The 17,312-nt window shown below is 36.6% G+C and overlaps 1 protein-coding gene across 6 annotated transcripts; it reads right to left on the reverse strand.

The window, feature by feature from the left end:
- Positions 1–10,054: 10,054 nt before the first annotated feature.
- On the reverse strand, positions 10,055–13,977 carry LOC140986016 (transcription factor bHLH112-like). 6 transcript variants are annotated; one of them, XM_073453952.1, is made up of 8 exons: positions 13,638–13,977; positions 12,825–13,203; positions 12,418–12,492; positions 12,153–12,218; positions 11,614–11,679; positions 11,073–11,126; positions 10,858–10,899; positions 10,055–10,434 (listed from the first exon to the last, which is right to left on the reverse strand). In XM_073453952.1, exons 1-8 carry the CDS (start codon positions 13,805–13,807, stop codon positions 10,288–10,290), a joined length of 999 nt encoding a protein of 332 aa, XP_073310053.1. In that variant the 5' UTR covers positions 13,808–13,977; the 3' UTR covers positions 10,055–10,287. The 6 variants fall into 6 exon arrangements, with proteins under 6 accessions (XP_073310053.1, XP_073310052.1, XP_073310056.1 ...); XM_073453951.1 differs by having other exon boundaries at positions 10,055–10,437; XM_073453955.1 differs by lacking the exon at positions 11,073–11,126.
- Positions 13,978–17,312: the final 3,335 nt, after the last annotated feature.

A 17,312-nucleotide genomic window follows, 5' to 3' on the forward strand; every position in this document is an offset into this window, starting at 1 on the left:
CTATGATTCTTGCATATATTAAGAGCACGAGTTGTTGTCCGGAGAGATGATCCTTTGTACAGGTTACTTATTAAAACTCCCGGTTAATTCATAACACTTGGAAATTTTTGTAGTTATTATGAGTTCAAGTAAATGGGTAATTGAGGAGATATTTGAACATCGTAAAAAAAAAAAACATCAACCGATGTATATAGAGAGAGTTGTAATTTATGCCCGAAGGCTGAAGGAAAATTGAAAATAATTACAATCCTATTCAATCTACGTCTACTGGAGTGGATTGCTCTCCGGCCTCTTCAGGAGCCTTCTCGGCCTCCTTGACAGCAGCATCGTCCTTGGGAAGGGAATCGATGGTCTTATCTATATCCGGGAAGCCCTCCTTATTTGATGGGATTAGGCCTTCTTCCTCAAACTGCTCCTGGCATTTCTGAAAGCCGACTTTGAAGTAGTGGTAAGACTTGTCTTCAACAGCCGCTTGAAATTCCGAAGAGTGAAGGAAGACGGTTCGCCATTCCTCTTGAGTCAGTTGCAGGAGCCTAAGTCTATCCTCTGCAGCAACGGCCCGATGCTGCTGTATGTTGGCCTCATCCTCAAGGTAGCCAACTCGGGACTCAAGGAGGGCAATCCGCCTCCCAAGCTCCTCTTCCCGGGCTACACTTTCATCCCGGGCAATCTGGGCAGAGGCCAATTGTTGATCTAAGGAAGCTTGGAGATCGGCCGTTTTATCCTCGTAAATTTTTTGAGCCCGAGCAAGCTCCCCTTGAAGTTGATCATTGATTTCTTGAGCAGTCCGGGCTTGCTGCCCCTTTTTTGTGGCCACTACGGCCACCTCCTCAAACGCCGAGATGATCATATGAGCCGCCTATATAAGAGAAGTTAAAAAAAACAAAAAAAAAAGAAGAGAAAAAAGAGAAGGGGGAGGGCAGCAAACGAGCAACTAAGAAAGAAAAAGAAGGGAGAAAACTTACAGATAGGAGCCGGTTTGATCCCTCCAAGAATCTAACACTGGCGGGACTGCTCTTCAAAAGTGCCTCCTCAGCAGGATTGAGTATCTGCTTAAGGCGCATGACGCCAGTAGAAGTAGCCCCCTCAAAAAAGATATTTGCCTGAGAAGGCTGATCAGATGGAGGAAGCTCCTGACCGGGTGCTTCAGCGGAAGCAGGACGGAGGGGAGGGCATTGGACAGATCGGGAGGCTCCCTGGCCGTCCTCAGGGAGATCTTCGAGAACAACTAGCTCGGGGTCCGCAGCAGCTTTTCGTTTCCTCTGACTGAGAGGAATGAAATCTTCAGCCTCCTCCGAAGTCTCAGTCATTACCCGGGGAGTGCTACCCTGGACAGCTTCAGTTCTCCGGACTGCCTCCTCCGCAGCCCGCTGTTTTTCTTTTTCCACAGCTGCTTGGCGAGCTGCTATTTCCTTCTCTCGGGCCGCCTTCTCAGCTGCCCGCTTCTTGGCAAAGGCCGCCTGCATATTGGGATTATCTGTATAAAGAGGAATAGGGTGGTGAGAAATTAAATAAATATAAACAAAGAACAAGAGATAAGAGAAGGGAAGAGAGATGCATTACCAAGTTGAGAACCCGAGCCTGCAACTTCGTCGATTACCCGGTCCAGGGGGTCCTCGGCCCGGGCGCTCAACCCGTACGCTATCAGGTTGTCAGTGGAGATAAGGGGAGTGGAGGGATATTTTTTACCCTCTACTAATTGCTGGCTTATCAGGTATGGTTCTTCATACTTATAAGCCCTGGGAAGGGTAGGTTGTGGGGGTAGGGAAAGCAGAAAACCAGTTTGGCAAGAGAGAGGGGTCGGAAGTTGAAGAAAGAAATATCTTCCTTTCCATCCTTTCTGGGAAGAAGGGATGTCATCAAGGAAACGGGAATTGAACCGGGCCGTCAAGGAAAAAGCGTTATCCCCAAATCGGCAAGTGAAGTAATAGTGAAGGATGAGGGGAGTGATGAGAAGATTGTTCATTTTGAAAAGGACATAGGTCGAGGCCATAATCCTGAAAGAATTAGGATGGAGTTGGTTGATAGGTACACCAAAAAACATAGCAACCTCGATATAAAAAGAAGGGAGGGGGAATCGGAGACCATTTCTAACTTGATCCCGAAAAAAAGTAGTATAGCCGGGTGGAGGATGATCTGCCCGATCAGAAGGACCGGGGATTAGAATGGGAAAAGTGGAGGGGATAGAGCCCAGAGCCCGGAGCTCTTCTTCTGCCCCCGAGCGCAGAGTGCTACTCATGGAGGAGAACCAGGGAACTCCTGGGGTCTCGGAAGAAAGAGGGCTCGAGACCCGGGCTTTACCCTTACCCTTGCTCTTTGCAAGAGCTCGGGCATGGCTCGAAGAGGAGGGTTTGGAAGAGACTAGTGTAGTTTGGTAAGTTGAGGGTTTCTTAGGAGGCCGAGTAATAGAGCGGCGAGGCGGAGAAGGAGAGGAATCAGAGCGCAGCGCGGTGGACTCGTAACTAGGCGAGCCTCGCGCATTGGCTCCTGAAGTCGAAGAAGTAGATGCAGACATAATTTGAAGGAAAAACTTACGAGTTTTTTTTGAAGAAGACGGTGGAGGATCGTCGGAGCGCAGGTTTTTTGCGCGGAGGAACTTCAAGGGAAAAATTCGCAAGGGCTTCGCCGAGATTTCAAATTTGTGAGTGTTTTTTCGAAAATAGGAGGCCTAATATATATAGGCTGTGGGAACGGATCTCGGTCGTCGATCCAAACACACTTGGACGATCAGGATGCACCCCGAAAAGTTTGCCGCTATACGAAGGGACACACGCAATTATTAAAGTGTCAGACTTATCGGTTCCTCGTAAGGCGAAACGTTCCTGACCGTTGGAATGAAAGGGCACACGTCATTTTGACACCTCATCAACAACCCGGGAGATTTAAGAAACCTACACCTCATGTTAACCCCGGGAGATATCAAGCCCCGGAATCTTATTATCAGCCCGGGAGATTTGAGGCCCCGGTACTCTAATTAAAACCCAACATTTTATTTTAAACCCGGGTGGTGTGAGAACCCGTCATTTCATTTTAAAGCCCAGAATTCATTGGCAGAAGAAGAGGAAGCAAAAAAAATTACATCTACTAAAATGTTATTGAGGAAATAATCTATGCCACGTTACAGCAGCTAGTTCAGAATCTACAGAATCCTGCCACTCAACTATCCAATTATTCAGTTCATGGATTCTTAAACTAGTGAAGGATTCGGCAGAGGAAATCTTCTTTAGCTGATGTCACTCCTTCCATAGCATTGCATGCAGGAGAACTTGGTCAGTTGCTAGCTCTGTAACGTGGTTGACATCAAATTGTTGTTTGTATCTTCTTGCTACTGCCCTCTGGGAACGAGTAAATGCCAAACCATGTTGATAAGAATTCTGGAGATCTTGAATCTTGAACCATGAAGACATAACCTTTACTGAGATATATTCTTCAATAGTTTTCTTCAAGTCTTCCAGATAAGGAAGCATCTCATCTGTGACAATGGCATGCGTACTGCTACAAGCGGTAGACTCACTCGAACTCGGCATATTGGATTATTGTTCTTATTTCACTTTCATCTTCTTATTTATAGACAGGTGGTATTTAATGTTGAAGAAGGTGGAGAGCCGTGTGCTAGCCTAAACGTTTTTTATTTATGAAGAAAGACGGGGCTACAGGTATCAATGTATCGGAATTAACAAATTCTTGGAACATGGAATGATATGAATGCAAAGCGTGTGTCATAATGACGTCTCTTGGAATACCCGAGAAGAGTAACCGACAGAGCACCGTATTCAGAGCCCGAGAGGCTAGAGGCCCGGGCATTTCAAGGAAAGCCCGGGAGATGTTAATGCTTAGCATTGTGATTTATCAATTAATTTTGTTCCACACGCGATATATATGTATCAACCGATAAACTTAAGGGATTACAGCAAAATAACGACAGAGACAGGCTTGAATTAGTATTTTATTCAACCATAGACATTAGCACGTACTACATCATCGTATTCTTCCTCTACAGCAATTATCCATATTTTCACCCAAGTAGCTAAAGGTCCGGTGGAAGTCTTCAGGAAGCTGTCTGAATCGGCAATACGCTTAAGGATCTTTATTTCTTTCCGAAGTATTAATTGGTAGATACGACCATCTGTAAAGACGTCTACCCACTCAGCTATATACAAGTGCTCCCGCACTCTCCTCAGTTTGGCCACCAGGTTAGGAGTGATAGCTTCTCCAGCATCATAAAGAAGTTTCAGCCCCTGAAGCTCTTCCCAGTAGTCAAGAATTGCGTGAAACACTTCATCTTCCATAGTAGATTTTCGAATCTCTAGAGCGGATTCCTTTAAGGCTTCGGTCATACTCGGAGTTTTCGAACTACTTGCACCAGCCATTGTGTTTCCTGGATGACAGTTTGTTAGTACGATTAAAAAGTAGGTGAATGGCTATGTATAGGAGGAAGGAGCTAATCACAGCCGTTGATCTGTAAGTGCACGAACGACTAAGATACGTTTTTGGAAATGGGGCCAAGAGGTGAAAAGACGTGTACGGTTATCAGGGCGTCAGACTTATCCACTTCTCGAAATGCGAAACGTCTTTTAGGCGGGAATTTATGCTATGACACGTGTCATCGTGGTAATAGCGACAGGGCCCAAGCATGTTAAACAATAAGGTATTATGAATCCACTGGACAGGAGGTCTCAGCATTTCATCTCATCTATGGGATATTTGAAGAATTCAATTTTGTGCACTGTTAATTATCTTGGACTGATCGGGACAGCGAGTCAAGCTCTAGCCCGACTATTTTAGGGATGGGTGGTGATACCCCCATAAGGATCCGGGTCGTTGCCATAAGGATCCGGGTCGTTGATGACCCGGACACTATCAAGAGCCCGAGCACTACATATTTCCCAAGTATTCTTCGAACAGCCCGGTCTCCCGCGCAATCATCGCCCGAGCTCTCATATAAATACCCGGGTAATCAATTGCCAGAGCCACCTCGAGAATTGAACCATACTCGAGTATGATTGATACAGGACGTCTAATCTGTCAGAACAACTTGGGCTTGGAGTGTCCTATAAGTCATCAGAAGATAGGGTATGAGCAGCCGACTTGCCATACTTAGTAGGTAACACTGGAATCGAGGTACCTACCTCATCTTCTACTATAAATAGCAGGTATTAATGTCATTTATGGATTCTGAAACCTTTGAACTCTTAAGCATTATACATATTTTCTCCCAAATATTGCTTGTGTTCATCTTCAACCTGCTGACTTAAGCATCGGAGTGGCCACGCCGGACACCCCTCCGGCGCCCATTCACGAGTTCCTTTCATTGTTTGCAGGTGCTATTGAAGCCATTATCTTCACTCAAATTCCCTAAAAACTATAAATTATTGATTTGACCCGTTGGAGCTCCTTACCCGACTCATCCATTTCAACGGAGTCGCATCAGATAGATAGCTAGATTCTACATGATGAGTTACGCGGTTTCCAGTGCTAACGGATGGATAAAATGACAAATTAAAGGGCACTTTGACCACCTTGCATTACAGTTGGAGTTATGTTTATTTAATTCATTTAAGAGGGTTATAATGACCAATTAGTGACAGTCGATCGATGACTCCAAATCCTCTTTTATAAATAGAGTATCGATGCTTTCAGAAATTCACACCTCTCAAGCTTCCAAAGTCTCTCAAAATTCATATAGCATTCAGCGGTGAGACTCTGTCCGATTGTCAAACATTAGTGGTGAAACTTTGTCTGACCCCGTGAGTACCAGCAACCAATCAGCAGCGAAAATCTATCCGAGTTTCTTATACCAGCAGCTAGAGTCCTGAAGCATTTCTATCTTTCTGTGCAACACGTTTTTGTATGTCCTTCCTGAACCACGCAGAATAGCATCTAGCGTTTCCACGTTTCGAACCAATTACAGTAAGTGAGTTTTTGGTATATATGAAATTTGGCTCACTTGTTCTTAGCAAGTGGGGTTTTCTTTTAAAACTTCTATGTATGATCGATCGACTAAGATATGACCTTTCACTCTTGAACCTTATTTCGAATGGGCAATTTGAAATATGATTTTTGGAACCACTGTTCGATTATCGAGCCGTTGAATTGCTTAATATTGAATCGTTTCTTGGTTGTGATATTTTTGAAAAGTTCTAATGTCAAGATATGTTTTTTTGTATTGCAAGCATGATAATTAATTTTTTTTTTTTTTTGCAATGTTACAATTTGCTTTGAAATGGTAAAAGAAATTTTCCGAACTATGGCCCTTACATGGTGAGTAAGAGTAGCCATGCTATAACCCTGATGTGGTGGGTAAGAATAATTCATATATGGTCTCACCCCTTAGAGAATTTATATATAGAGGACTGATTATGATATGAGTTTCAGTTCCACTGGTAATTTGAAATATGTTTTTTGATATGAGATCAAAACTAGTTATGATGATACCATGATTGTCAATACGTGAAAGATTTGTTCTCTGCGCCTTACGATTCAACATTTTAAATATCTATATTTAAAGATTATATGTACATATTTTTCTGTGTTCGATCAGCCCCACTTGCTCAGTATTTGCCCAAATACTCACTCTTTCCCAGATTTTAGCGAAGAACAATTGGAGGATGAAGATCAATATCAGTTTTGGAGTTGTTGATCGAGCCCCATTTCGTGAAAAAGAAGAAGTTTTATTTTGTTAATCGTTGTACGCTTGCACATTTTGTTTTTAATTGTTTCGTAAAGACGATTATCTATTTTATGAAATATACTGATTATTTGACTACTACATGGCTTGTTCCAAGATGTCTCTCAACCTCGATCACGGGGCGTGACACCAAACACCATAATCATTTTTTTTATTTTTGTAATCATGCATGTTCTGTTTTGTTTTTCATAATAATCCACATTCAAATAAAATAATTCATATGAATCTTTGCTGAGTCATACCATGAATTAAATATTGAGTGTATTTATTAATTTTATATTTACTAGTAAAAAATTCAGCCAAAAAAGAAGATAAAAAGCTTTGAAAATAAAATCTTTTGGAAGTTGTGGGTGAATATTCTTTTCCAAGTACCTATTGATATTGACGAGTTGACGATGATGTCACCTGTCGTGGAAGTGACGTGGCTAGAGTATTTGATGACGAAGGTTTTAACGAAAATTTTAGGCTATGCTTGTTTCTATTTTTTGAAATTGTTATAAAAATGTTAAAATTAGAAAATATTGTTATTTTATGGTATTTTCATTTCTTCTTATGAATTTTATTTTACATATACTAAAAAAATCATAATTTTCAAGTTGATTTTGTACTCATTCTAAAAAGTATTCTATTATTATATTATAATCAAAATAATTTGGTAGTTTATTATTTTTTTTAGCGATTTTAATCTTTTGTTGTTAAATTACTCTTTGAGTATTGCATATTTTAATATTTGAAATTTTAGTCACTTTTATAGAGAAAGTTTTTCAACGCCAGGTTGATGTCACATTAGCGACGTGTCAGAAAAAAAACTAAATTAAAAAATATATATATAGTAGACTAAAACTAAAGTATATTAGCATAAAAAACCAAATTCTCAAAAAAAGAATATACGTGACTAAAATTCATATTTCCTCAATATTTAACGTAACAAGAAATATTTTAAATTATATTTAAAAAATGATGAGATCATATTTTCTCAATATTTAACATAACAAGAAATATGTTAAATTATAATTTAAAAATGTTGAGATACTGATGTCACAAAATTAATTTGCAGAATATCACATACGTTGTACCATGACCATCATCCAACATTGTCGAAATTTTAGGATGCATGACTGTAATGCCCGAGATTATATATATCACTGTCATTAGATATGAATTAATTGACAGAATTACAATTAATGAAGATTTCAGGGACTAAAGTGTGTTTGATGGAATCGAGTTGATATGATATAGAAATGTATGGACAAGAGTGTGAAACCAGTAGCCATCGCGCACATGCGCGCGGACGGACGCGCATATGCGTGAGAAGCTCATCGTGAAGGCAGAGTTATGCGCGCACATGCGCGGAGAAGGACGCGCATATGCGCGGAAGACTATTGTGCGAGACAGAACAGTTGGCGCACATGCGCGGCATAGGAGCGCGCATATGCGCGAGGGGTTCGAACAGCAACCTGCGAGAACAGAGATTCTCGCGCATATGCGCCGGGAAGGTGCGCGCATATGCGCGAGCTGCCGAGAAGTTGAATGCGGAGACCAGTAGGTCTCGCGCATATGCGCGGACGGGGGTCGCGCATATGCGCGAGACGTGTTGTTTGAAGAACAAGCCACTTGCCCTTGCATGCATGATATATATATATATATATTATTAGTAAGTCTTCCTTAGCAATTCAGATGTCAAGGAGAAGAACCGAGGTTTCCGGGAAAAAGGCATCAAGTTTTTCTTCGACGTAAAGAATTTGAGTTTGCGAGGAATCCGTCCGTCTGATTTTGAATCCGACTTCAGTACTGTGTTCCTATCAACGCAGGCTACAACTGGACGTAAGTTTTGTTACGTTTAGACATGATTTGAAATTATGATATTGTCATAATCAAATATTAATCATATATGGTGTTTCTGATACAGTAGACCTCGTATAATTGAAGTCATATCGAAGAACATATTGTATATGTAATTGTTATAATTTTCGGAGTTGATTTGATTGAGATTCGATATCAGATTTGTATTATCGTTGAGATTATGAGTTGTACCGTTATTGATTTTGAGTTCTGATATTATATCTGTGATGTTGAGATTGACGGAGTTATCGAGAATGTAGTGTTATGCCGTCGAAACATCAGTAGATTGATATTGATCAGATTCAGTATTGATTGAGATGGTATTGTTGTATCGTTGACATTGATCAGATTATGTTTTGATTTGAGTATTGATCAGAACAGATTTTGAATTGAGTTATATATTGATATTGTGCCTGTTCGATATGGTCATTGCCAGATTGAGTATGGACATAGTTGAATTCGAGACTTCGACTTCGTCAAACGGAGAAGATAAAGGTATAAATTAATGTTGAGTTGAGATTGCACAACTCGAGTGAAGTTTGACTCGAATTTTTCTAAATCACATACTTTATTTTATTGCATTGATATTTGCAATTAATGAATGAATTGATATGCTTGTTCTACTGATTTATAGATAGCAGGTATTAAATGATTGGTCTTGTGACAGAAGGGCCGGATAGTGAGGAATCGTCATTGGCCCATTGCACATTGTCACAGGATAGTGTATGGCGGAAGTGCCATAGTCTTTGACGGATAGGTCAGGACATCGGACGTTTGGTCATATCGAAGTGGATAGAATTGGAGTTGCTTCTATTACTGATGTTCGATATGGAAAGGACCAAAGTCCGTGAATAAGAACGTACCACCACCCCGATCGGGAGTGTAGGTGGGTGTATGTTCTTATTCAGATCGGGATCCCTAGATTAGGACTGAGTCGGGTCTGGGTCTGAGAATCACGGAGAGTGATTCATTGCTTGATTTTAAATTATGTTCCTGATTATGGTACATCTTTAGAATATGATTTATTATTGAAATTGATTCATGTTTCGGATTTTGATACATGCGATGAATATTTGATTCATGTTTCTGATTTTGATACATGTTATGAATGCCTGTTATATGCTTTATATTGTCTGTATGATTGCATGTATACATGGTTTATACTGGGAATGTAATTCTCACCGGAGTTATTCGGCTGTTGCCTTGTTTGTATGTGTACATGACAACAGGTGGGACATGATCGGGATCAGGAAGAGAACGAGTCAGGACTAGTTAGCGTGGAGATCCGGGCTCAGAAGTAGATTAGGATTCAGCACTGATATGTCGTTGAACCTAGTAAATGTATTTAGTACAGGACTTGTACTTTTAGATTTATATGTACATTACGTTTCCGCATTGCATTTTAAAGAAAAAAATTTTATGTCCCACATTACTTAATTGTGTATTTGATATTAATAACGATTAAGGAAATGAATTAGCGTCCGGGTCTCCACAATGACAAAATGATAATTTCATTCAATCACATGAAATTAAACCCATTGTAATATTAATTAATAATAAAACTAGTCATAATAATATCTTGAATTAAATTCATTCCCTCTTCCTATTTAATTAAAGAACAAAATACAACATAACATGAGCAAGTAACATCATTGACAGTCAGTCTTTCTGTGAATTTTAGAGAATGACTGTTTCTGATGTTATAGCGACGATATTTATGAAATCTAATATTGATGATAGATCGGTCGGATCGGAACTCAAAAGCCTCCGCCAAGAGCCAGCGGAAGAGCCCAAAAATCGACCCCGTTAACGTCGTTCCCCACATGTTGAGTGTAAGATATTGGAACCAAGCAAAGCCCTCTACTTCTTAAGTCCTTGACTACTCTCCGGGCACCATTGCAGTCCTGCTTGTTCATTAATGATTTAAAAGAATAATATTAGTTTAAATGGAACCATTAATTCATATATGGAAGAAATTTATTTAGTTTTTGAATATTTTCATACTGAATTACAATTACACCAAACCCCAAAACGAAGTTTAATTAATTATTATGTTGTTTTATATTATATTCCCCGAATAAGTCAAGTAAGATATATATAGGATTAATTCCATTAAAACACGGTCCTGCTAATAAAAATATTTTTTAGGTGTAACTACTATATATTGCTTATGAGATATGGCTAATTTATAGTTAATGGGTTTTATGAAAATGTTTTGATATTATATTTTTCTTAGACTATTTTGCTATTTAAAAAACAAATAACAAAAATTATGATTCCATAAATTAATTAAAGGAAAACAATTTAAGGATCCAATAGAAGCATACCTTGCCATGTTCTTCGTAGAAAAAACTATTCCTTTCTTGAACCTGACAATATATTTAATTTTCTTGAAAATTAAATTTACAGTAATTATTTTTGGCTATAAAAATAGATAATTCGATGACATTCACATTTCCCAATATATCCATTAATGTATGTTGAAATTTTGGTCTTACATTGGAAAATGCGAAGCTAAAATTGCGCGTGTGCTACTACTTACAGAATGTTGCGCAGTGTCTGCAGACGAATAGCGCATGTATGGGCCGCTCAGTGCCTTCATTTAATTTTTTTAAAAAAAATTAGAACAAAAGGGGTTTTTTTTTAAATAAATTAAAATATAATATATTACATATTATGGAGCATATAATTAGTTAAATTGAACACTTAGGAATAAAATTCAACAACTTTTTATTTAAGAAAATGAATTATCTCTATTCATTTCAGACCAGGTCTCTACTTTCCTTCCACTCTTTAAAGTACTAATTTGAATTTTCGTAAAATAAAATGGGAAAGGAAAATCAAGCAAGAATTTTCAAAGGAAAAAAAAATAAAAAAATATGTTTTATAATAAGAAATAAATTATATTATATATCATGAACTTCAACGATGTTATTAAGACAAATTTTATAGCAATGTATTATGAAATGAGAGAGGGAAAATGAAACAAATGAATTTCAAATATTTATATCCCGAGTTGATAAATAACATCAAGGTGGTATTTAAATATGTTTAGAAGAATAATAAGGAATAAAGAAAATGACCTCAATTTGAGACTGAAGGAATCTAATATGGCGAATGGCTTCTGTCAAGACAGAAGCAGTATCAGTCTGCAAAAGAGAAATATCCCATTTCACCTTCAAACCTATTTTTATCAAACTTTACTTTATAATTTTCAAAAAGATGATTATGTAACTCAGGTGCTATTATATACATGTGGATGCCAATTCACTTCTGGAAAAATTAAATGTATATTTGTCTTTTTGTAATTTTAATCCATCGAGTTATTAGATTTCACGTATTCAAAGTCACAATATAACTATCGAAGAAAAATGATTTAAATTGTCAAAAATTGAAAATTACAGTACTAAAAAATAAATTTGGACTATTTGTAAGAAACGAACATATGGAACGAGCGTTTTAATTTTCCCTTAATTTCATGCATTGTAATGAAATTTCGAAAAAGGGATAGTTATTCTTAAATTTTTTTCATTCTTACAAATTATAATAAATTATATGCTATCAAAAATTTTGATGTTCATAAGCAGACCAATAGTTAGATTTCATAGGTTCGATCGAATACCTTTCCGAAGGGGGAAACAATCTGGTGAAGAGCTGTAATTCTATCACCTAGCTTCTCTTTTCTTACCTACGCCATATAAACGTTGTGAAAATCATATGAAAAAATTATTTGAAATGTATTTTTTCGACGATTTATATTCTTTTATTTTCTAAATTAGTAATTAATGCATTGCATATATGTTTATTATATTATCACAGGAAATATTATGAAATGAAACTATATTTTATAGTTATTTGATTTAATTTGTTAAAGAGAGATTCCTGACCTTCAAAGCTGGTTGAGGTGAAGACTGCTGAACCCTAGCCTTCTTTGGTACCCCACCATTCCCAATGCTGTTGCACTTTTAATTAATCCAACAACAAAATTTATTAATCATGAATTGAATCTGACCCCAAATTTTAGAATTTGATAAATAAATTTTCTAAACATATTTTTTTAATGTTAGATGTTTTAAATATGTCCAGCGCAATTTTAACGTAACAAAGAATTCAGGTTATGATTGCATGCCAAGAAAACCAATAAAGTAACAATATTAATGAATCTTTGAACATCAATAATTAAAGTGATCTCATCATAGAAAATGATTAATTCCTCATTCCCCTTTATTTTTTTTTAAAAAAAATTCATGAATTTGAAATCCATTCAATTATAATATCTCGAAACATCACTTACCTCAGACGAATGCTCCTGATTATGCAGATGGTTCTTCCGTTCGACGCCAGTCACCGTGGCCTTTTCGACCGAGAAATTCAGCAAGCTGTGGCTCAAATTTGTGGTACAAGAAGTGGGAGAAGAGACTGGCATGAGTTGATGCGGCCAACTAGAATGAATATTATTGGAGGGCTGAGATGATCTGTTGGCTTGAAATTGATGGTGATGATCATAATCTAAGTCGTAATCTTGCTTGATATCGACCCCAGAATCCCTAGTAAAACTTGGGTTCAGATTCAAAACTTGCAGGTCTTGATACAAATTCTCTTGCAGCTTCCTCTGTTGCTGAACAAGACCGTCACCAGACCTGTTCTCTTCTTCATTAACAGCCAACCCGCCTCTGACAATAAATATTTACGCGTGATTTTAGCGAAAAGAATGGCGTAAATGGTCTCAGGAAACTACAATCTGTATAGTTAATTATATATGTACTATCAGCATGTATGTATATTGTATGTATTTGTGTGGATATACAAGATACATGGATGGAAAATTAAGAAGGCTGCTAAGATTCACATAAAAGGCTTTGATTGAAGAGATAATTTAATGAAGCAGAACAAGCAGTTGAATATATAAACAGGTAATGAAAAAAGTGTCCACAGAAGCTAAGAATTGAAGTTATAGATAGGTGTGATTATTAAACAACAGAATATATACCAATTTCATACACAATTTTATACTAAAACAATCTTAAAAATTGGAATAAAGGGTTTGTGACAGAATCATTTATCTCTGTGTGTGTGAAAAGACAAAGAACAAGAAGAAGAAATTTACAGAAGAAGTTGGCTCCATGACGAACCGCGAGCAGGGAAATCTTGGTGATGTTGAATATCAGATTCAGAAGGGTTTGGAGAAAGTGAAGGATTCGAACCAAATACAAATTGAGAAGAAAATTGTGGATGCATGCTATTCATGCTCCACCAATTAGGGTTTCCAGCCATCATTTGTCACACTAAAACCCACAAAAAAATTAGTAATGGATCTTTCTAGCCTTTTGTGGCAAGGTTTTCTCCCAAATTCATTTCTTGGTTTTTTCAAACCTTTCTTTTGTTTGTGCCTTTCTTGAAGCTTTCAGAATTTTTTTTGCTTTCCAGGAAGAGGCTGAAGAAACCCCCTATCTTTGTCAAGTAAGAGTATTTTATACTTGTGGGGGTTGAGTAAGCCTTTTGTTTGTTTCCACTCCCTCCTCCATCTTTTCTTTTTCTTTTTAATTAACTACTTCATATCCAGAAAAATATAATAAATAATAATAATAATAATAATAATAATAACAAGGATAATTTGTATTTTTGGTCTTTTGTAATTTTACCATGTGAGACCGTCTTACTTGAGTTTTTTCTGTGATATAGATAATATAATGGCTTATCGTGTGTATGCTGTTTTTTAATGTCTTCATGCTTTAAACTTTATTGCAAAAGTGGACAAAAAAGCTGATGAGTAGCGTTTTCAGGCCAAAAGAAACCAATCCTTAATCCTTATGGACATTATTTCCTTAAATTGGGGGGTGGATTGTGCGAGACCTAGGTTAGAATTTGGGGTAGGAATGTTTTTAGGGTCGTAATTAAATTCAATTTAAAAAAATTGTGGATGATATATAAATATATGTATGCTAATTTTATTAAAATTGGGGACGGAGCCAAAAATTCAATTTCGAAGAAGCAAAAATAAAATCTTTTAGTTATAAAAAAATATAAATATAAATTAGTAATTGATATGGATGCATAAAATGACAATCATTATTATATTTAATTTGAATATAACTTTAGCAAAAAGGTTATTATAATTCAAAATTGTTAATGCTTAATTTGTAAGTCTATGAAAATTGAAAGAAACAATTATTATTATTATTTTAAAATTTAATCAATAATAGATAAATTTAAATTACAAAAACAATCCACAAAAATTAGAATCACTCATTGAGTAAAAAATTTTAAATCCCGACAATCTAACAAATTTTTATCTATGATAAATTAAGAAAACCTAGATAAATACTTAAAGATGGATAAATAGTATATATAAGTTGAAATTTCATTCGTACCGATACAATACAATACTGTTTTTTTAAATAACTAGGTAATTGCCATGTCCATGTCTATTCATTAACAAGTTTTTAGGATATGTTTGACAGCGTTAACACTAATATCGTGAGAAAATATAAATTTTTTTAGCGAAATATAGTTAATACATCCTCGATCCTCATAAACCAAAACTTCATCAAATATTTTAGGAAAATTGCTATTTCAATCCTTTATGTTTGTCTCTTCTTTATTTTGATCATCTATTTTGTCAAATTTTAGTATTAATTATTCATCTTATAATTTTTGACAATTTTAGTTATGTTTCCACGGGAGTGTTGATGTGTCGCTGAACACGTCGAAAAAATTATCGAAATCGCAAAAAAAAGATAACGTAACATCATGAAATTTGCAATTTTTCTGAATATTTTTACTATTAGGTAACATAACAAATCATAACTCGTTTGAAAATTATCGTATCTGATCGAGTAATCAAGATTAGCTTGACAGCAATTGGAGAAAAGTTTAGCTTTAGAGTTTTCTATGTTGTTGGAAGTCATTTTCTTGTTGACATTTGAGTAAACAAACAACAAAATGTTGTTGGTAATCTTCTGTGTTCCCTTTTAATATTTAGGGAGAATAATCTTTAAGGATTAACATATTAATTTACTTATTCTAATTTAAAAAGCCACCTAAACTTTGTTATTACTTTAATATTATTGTACTCTTTGCTTTATATTTAACCTATGATTAATGTGCTATTGAACGGATATATAACATTCTTCCACGACTTCTCTGCTTCAAAAAAGTAAAAGTGTGACACATAATTTATCATCACTATTTGGAAATATTAGGAAGTCGATTAAGCTCTCATGATTAAATAACTCAAACAGAATGTTAGCTTTTGGATTTATAATTATTATTCAAGTGTGTATAAATTAATGTTCTGGTTACGCAACTTGCACATTTTTCATTTTTTATTATGTTATCGCCAATTCACGATCTTACACCATTACACTACAATAAAAAAAACGGGATTAGTGACGGCCAAAACCGTCGCTAAAAGGGTTAAGCGACGGTTTGGTAAACCGTAACAGGAGGCTGCGTCGCTATTTTGCAGCGACGGTTTATCAAAAACCGTCGCCTATAGCGACGGTATTTCTGAAAAAGACCGTCGCTAATTTAGCGACGGGTTAAATACAACCGTCGCTAATATTAAGCGACGGTTTCTAAACAACCGTCGTTATACTAAGCAACGATGTTTGAAAAACCCGTCGCTATATTAAGCGACGGTTTTTCGCAATACCGTCGCTATATGAAGTGACGGTTTTTTAAAGAACAGTAGCTTAATTAAGCTACGGTTTTCCGTAAAAAAAAAAATAAAAGTCATTAAAATACTACGCAAAATTTCATAAATACGATACACCACAAATATTAAATTTTCGATAAAATAAAAAACTTTAAAAATCTTACTTGCGCGAAGATATGCAGATCCACGTAACGCTGAAAGATTACACCGATGAGCAAATCAACGAAATTAATACAAAAAAATGTTAGTACAAGTAAAAAAACAGAAAATGCGAAAAAATTGATAGAGTTCCGCTAAAAGTAAAAAATCCGAATAGGCGAAAATCGTTTTCGCGAACTTCGGTATATAAAGAATTATAGCGACGGTAGTCGAAAAACTTGTCACCATTAGCGACAGGTTTGTCAAAACTTGTCACCATTAGCGACAGTTTTTGACAAACCGTCGCCGATCTAGACCGGCGACGGTTAAGCCCAACTGTCGCTTTTTGCGACGGGTCAAGAAAAATCGTCGCCTATTGCGACAGATTTAATAAACCGTCGCAAAATAATGCGACGGGTTTTTATTATACCGTCGCACATGGCGACGGGTATATAACCCGTCGCACAAAATAGCGACGGTGTCATTAAACCGTCGCTAATATAGCGACTGTTGTTGTAAAATCGTCGCTATAAGAGCGACGATTTTTGATAAACAGTCGCTTACTTTAGTAGACGATGGGTTTATGAATAACCGTCGCTATTATAGCGTCGGTTTATAAAAACCGTCGCTACATGAGAGACGGTTAGTCAAAATAGCGACGGTTTTTGAAAAACCGTCGCTAATCTTTGAATGCGACGGTTTATAAGAAACCGTCGCAAAAAAAGCGACGGTTTATCAAAAACCGTCGCTATTCCATCCGTTTTTTTAGTGTTAACTTTTATTTTTTAAAAAAACAAATTAATAATTTTACACTGGAATACTGGCATGATATCAGCATGTGATACAACTATGGATGATTCTGGATTAAAGAAAGTGCCTAAGAAGGAATGTGATCCATAATTAGATATATCAATTGCCAATGTGACTAGCTAATTACAAGGGAAAGAAGCAAGAAGTTGAAAGAAACACTTCATGAACTCGTCTTGA

Source organism: Primulina huaijiensis, chromosome 10 (genome assembly GCF_012295235.1).
Source record: "Primulina huaijiensis isolate GDHJ02 chromosome 10, ASM1229523v2, whole genome shotgun sequence".
Taxonomy (NCBI): Eukaryota; Viridiplantae; Streptophyta; class Magnoliopsida; order Lamiales; family Gesneriaceae; genus Primulina; species Primulina huaijiensis.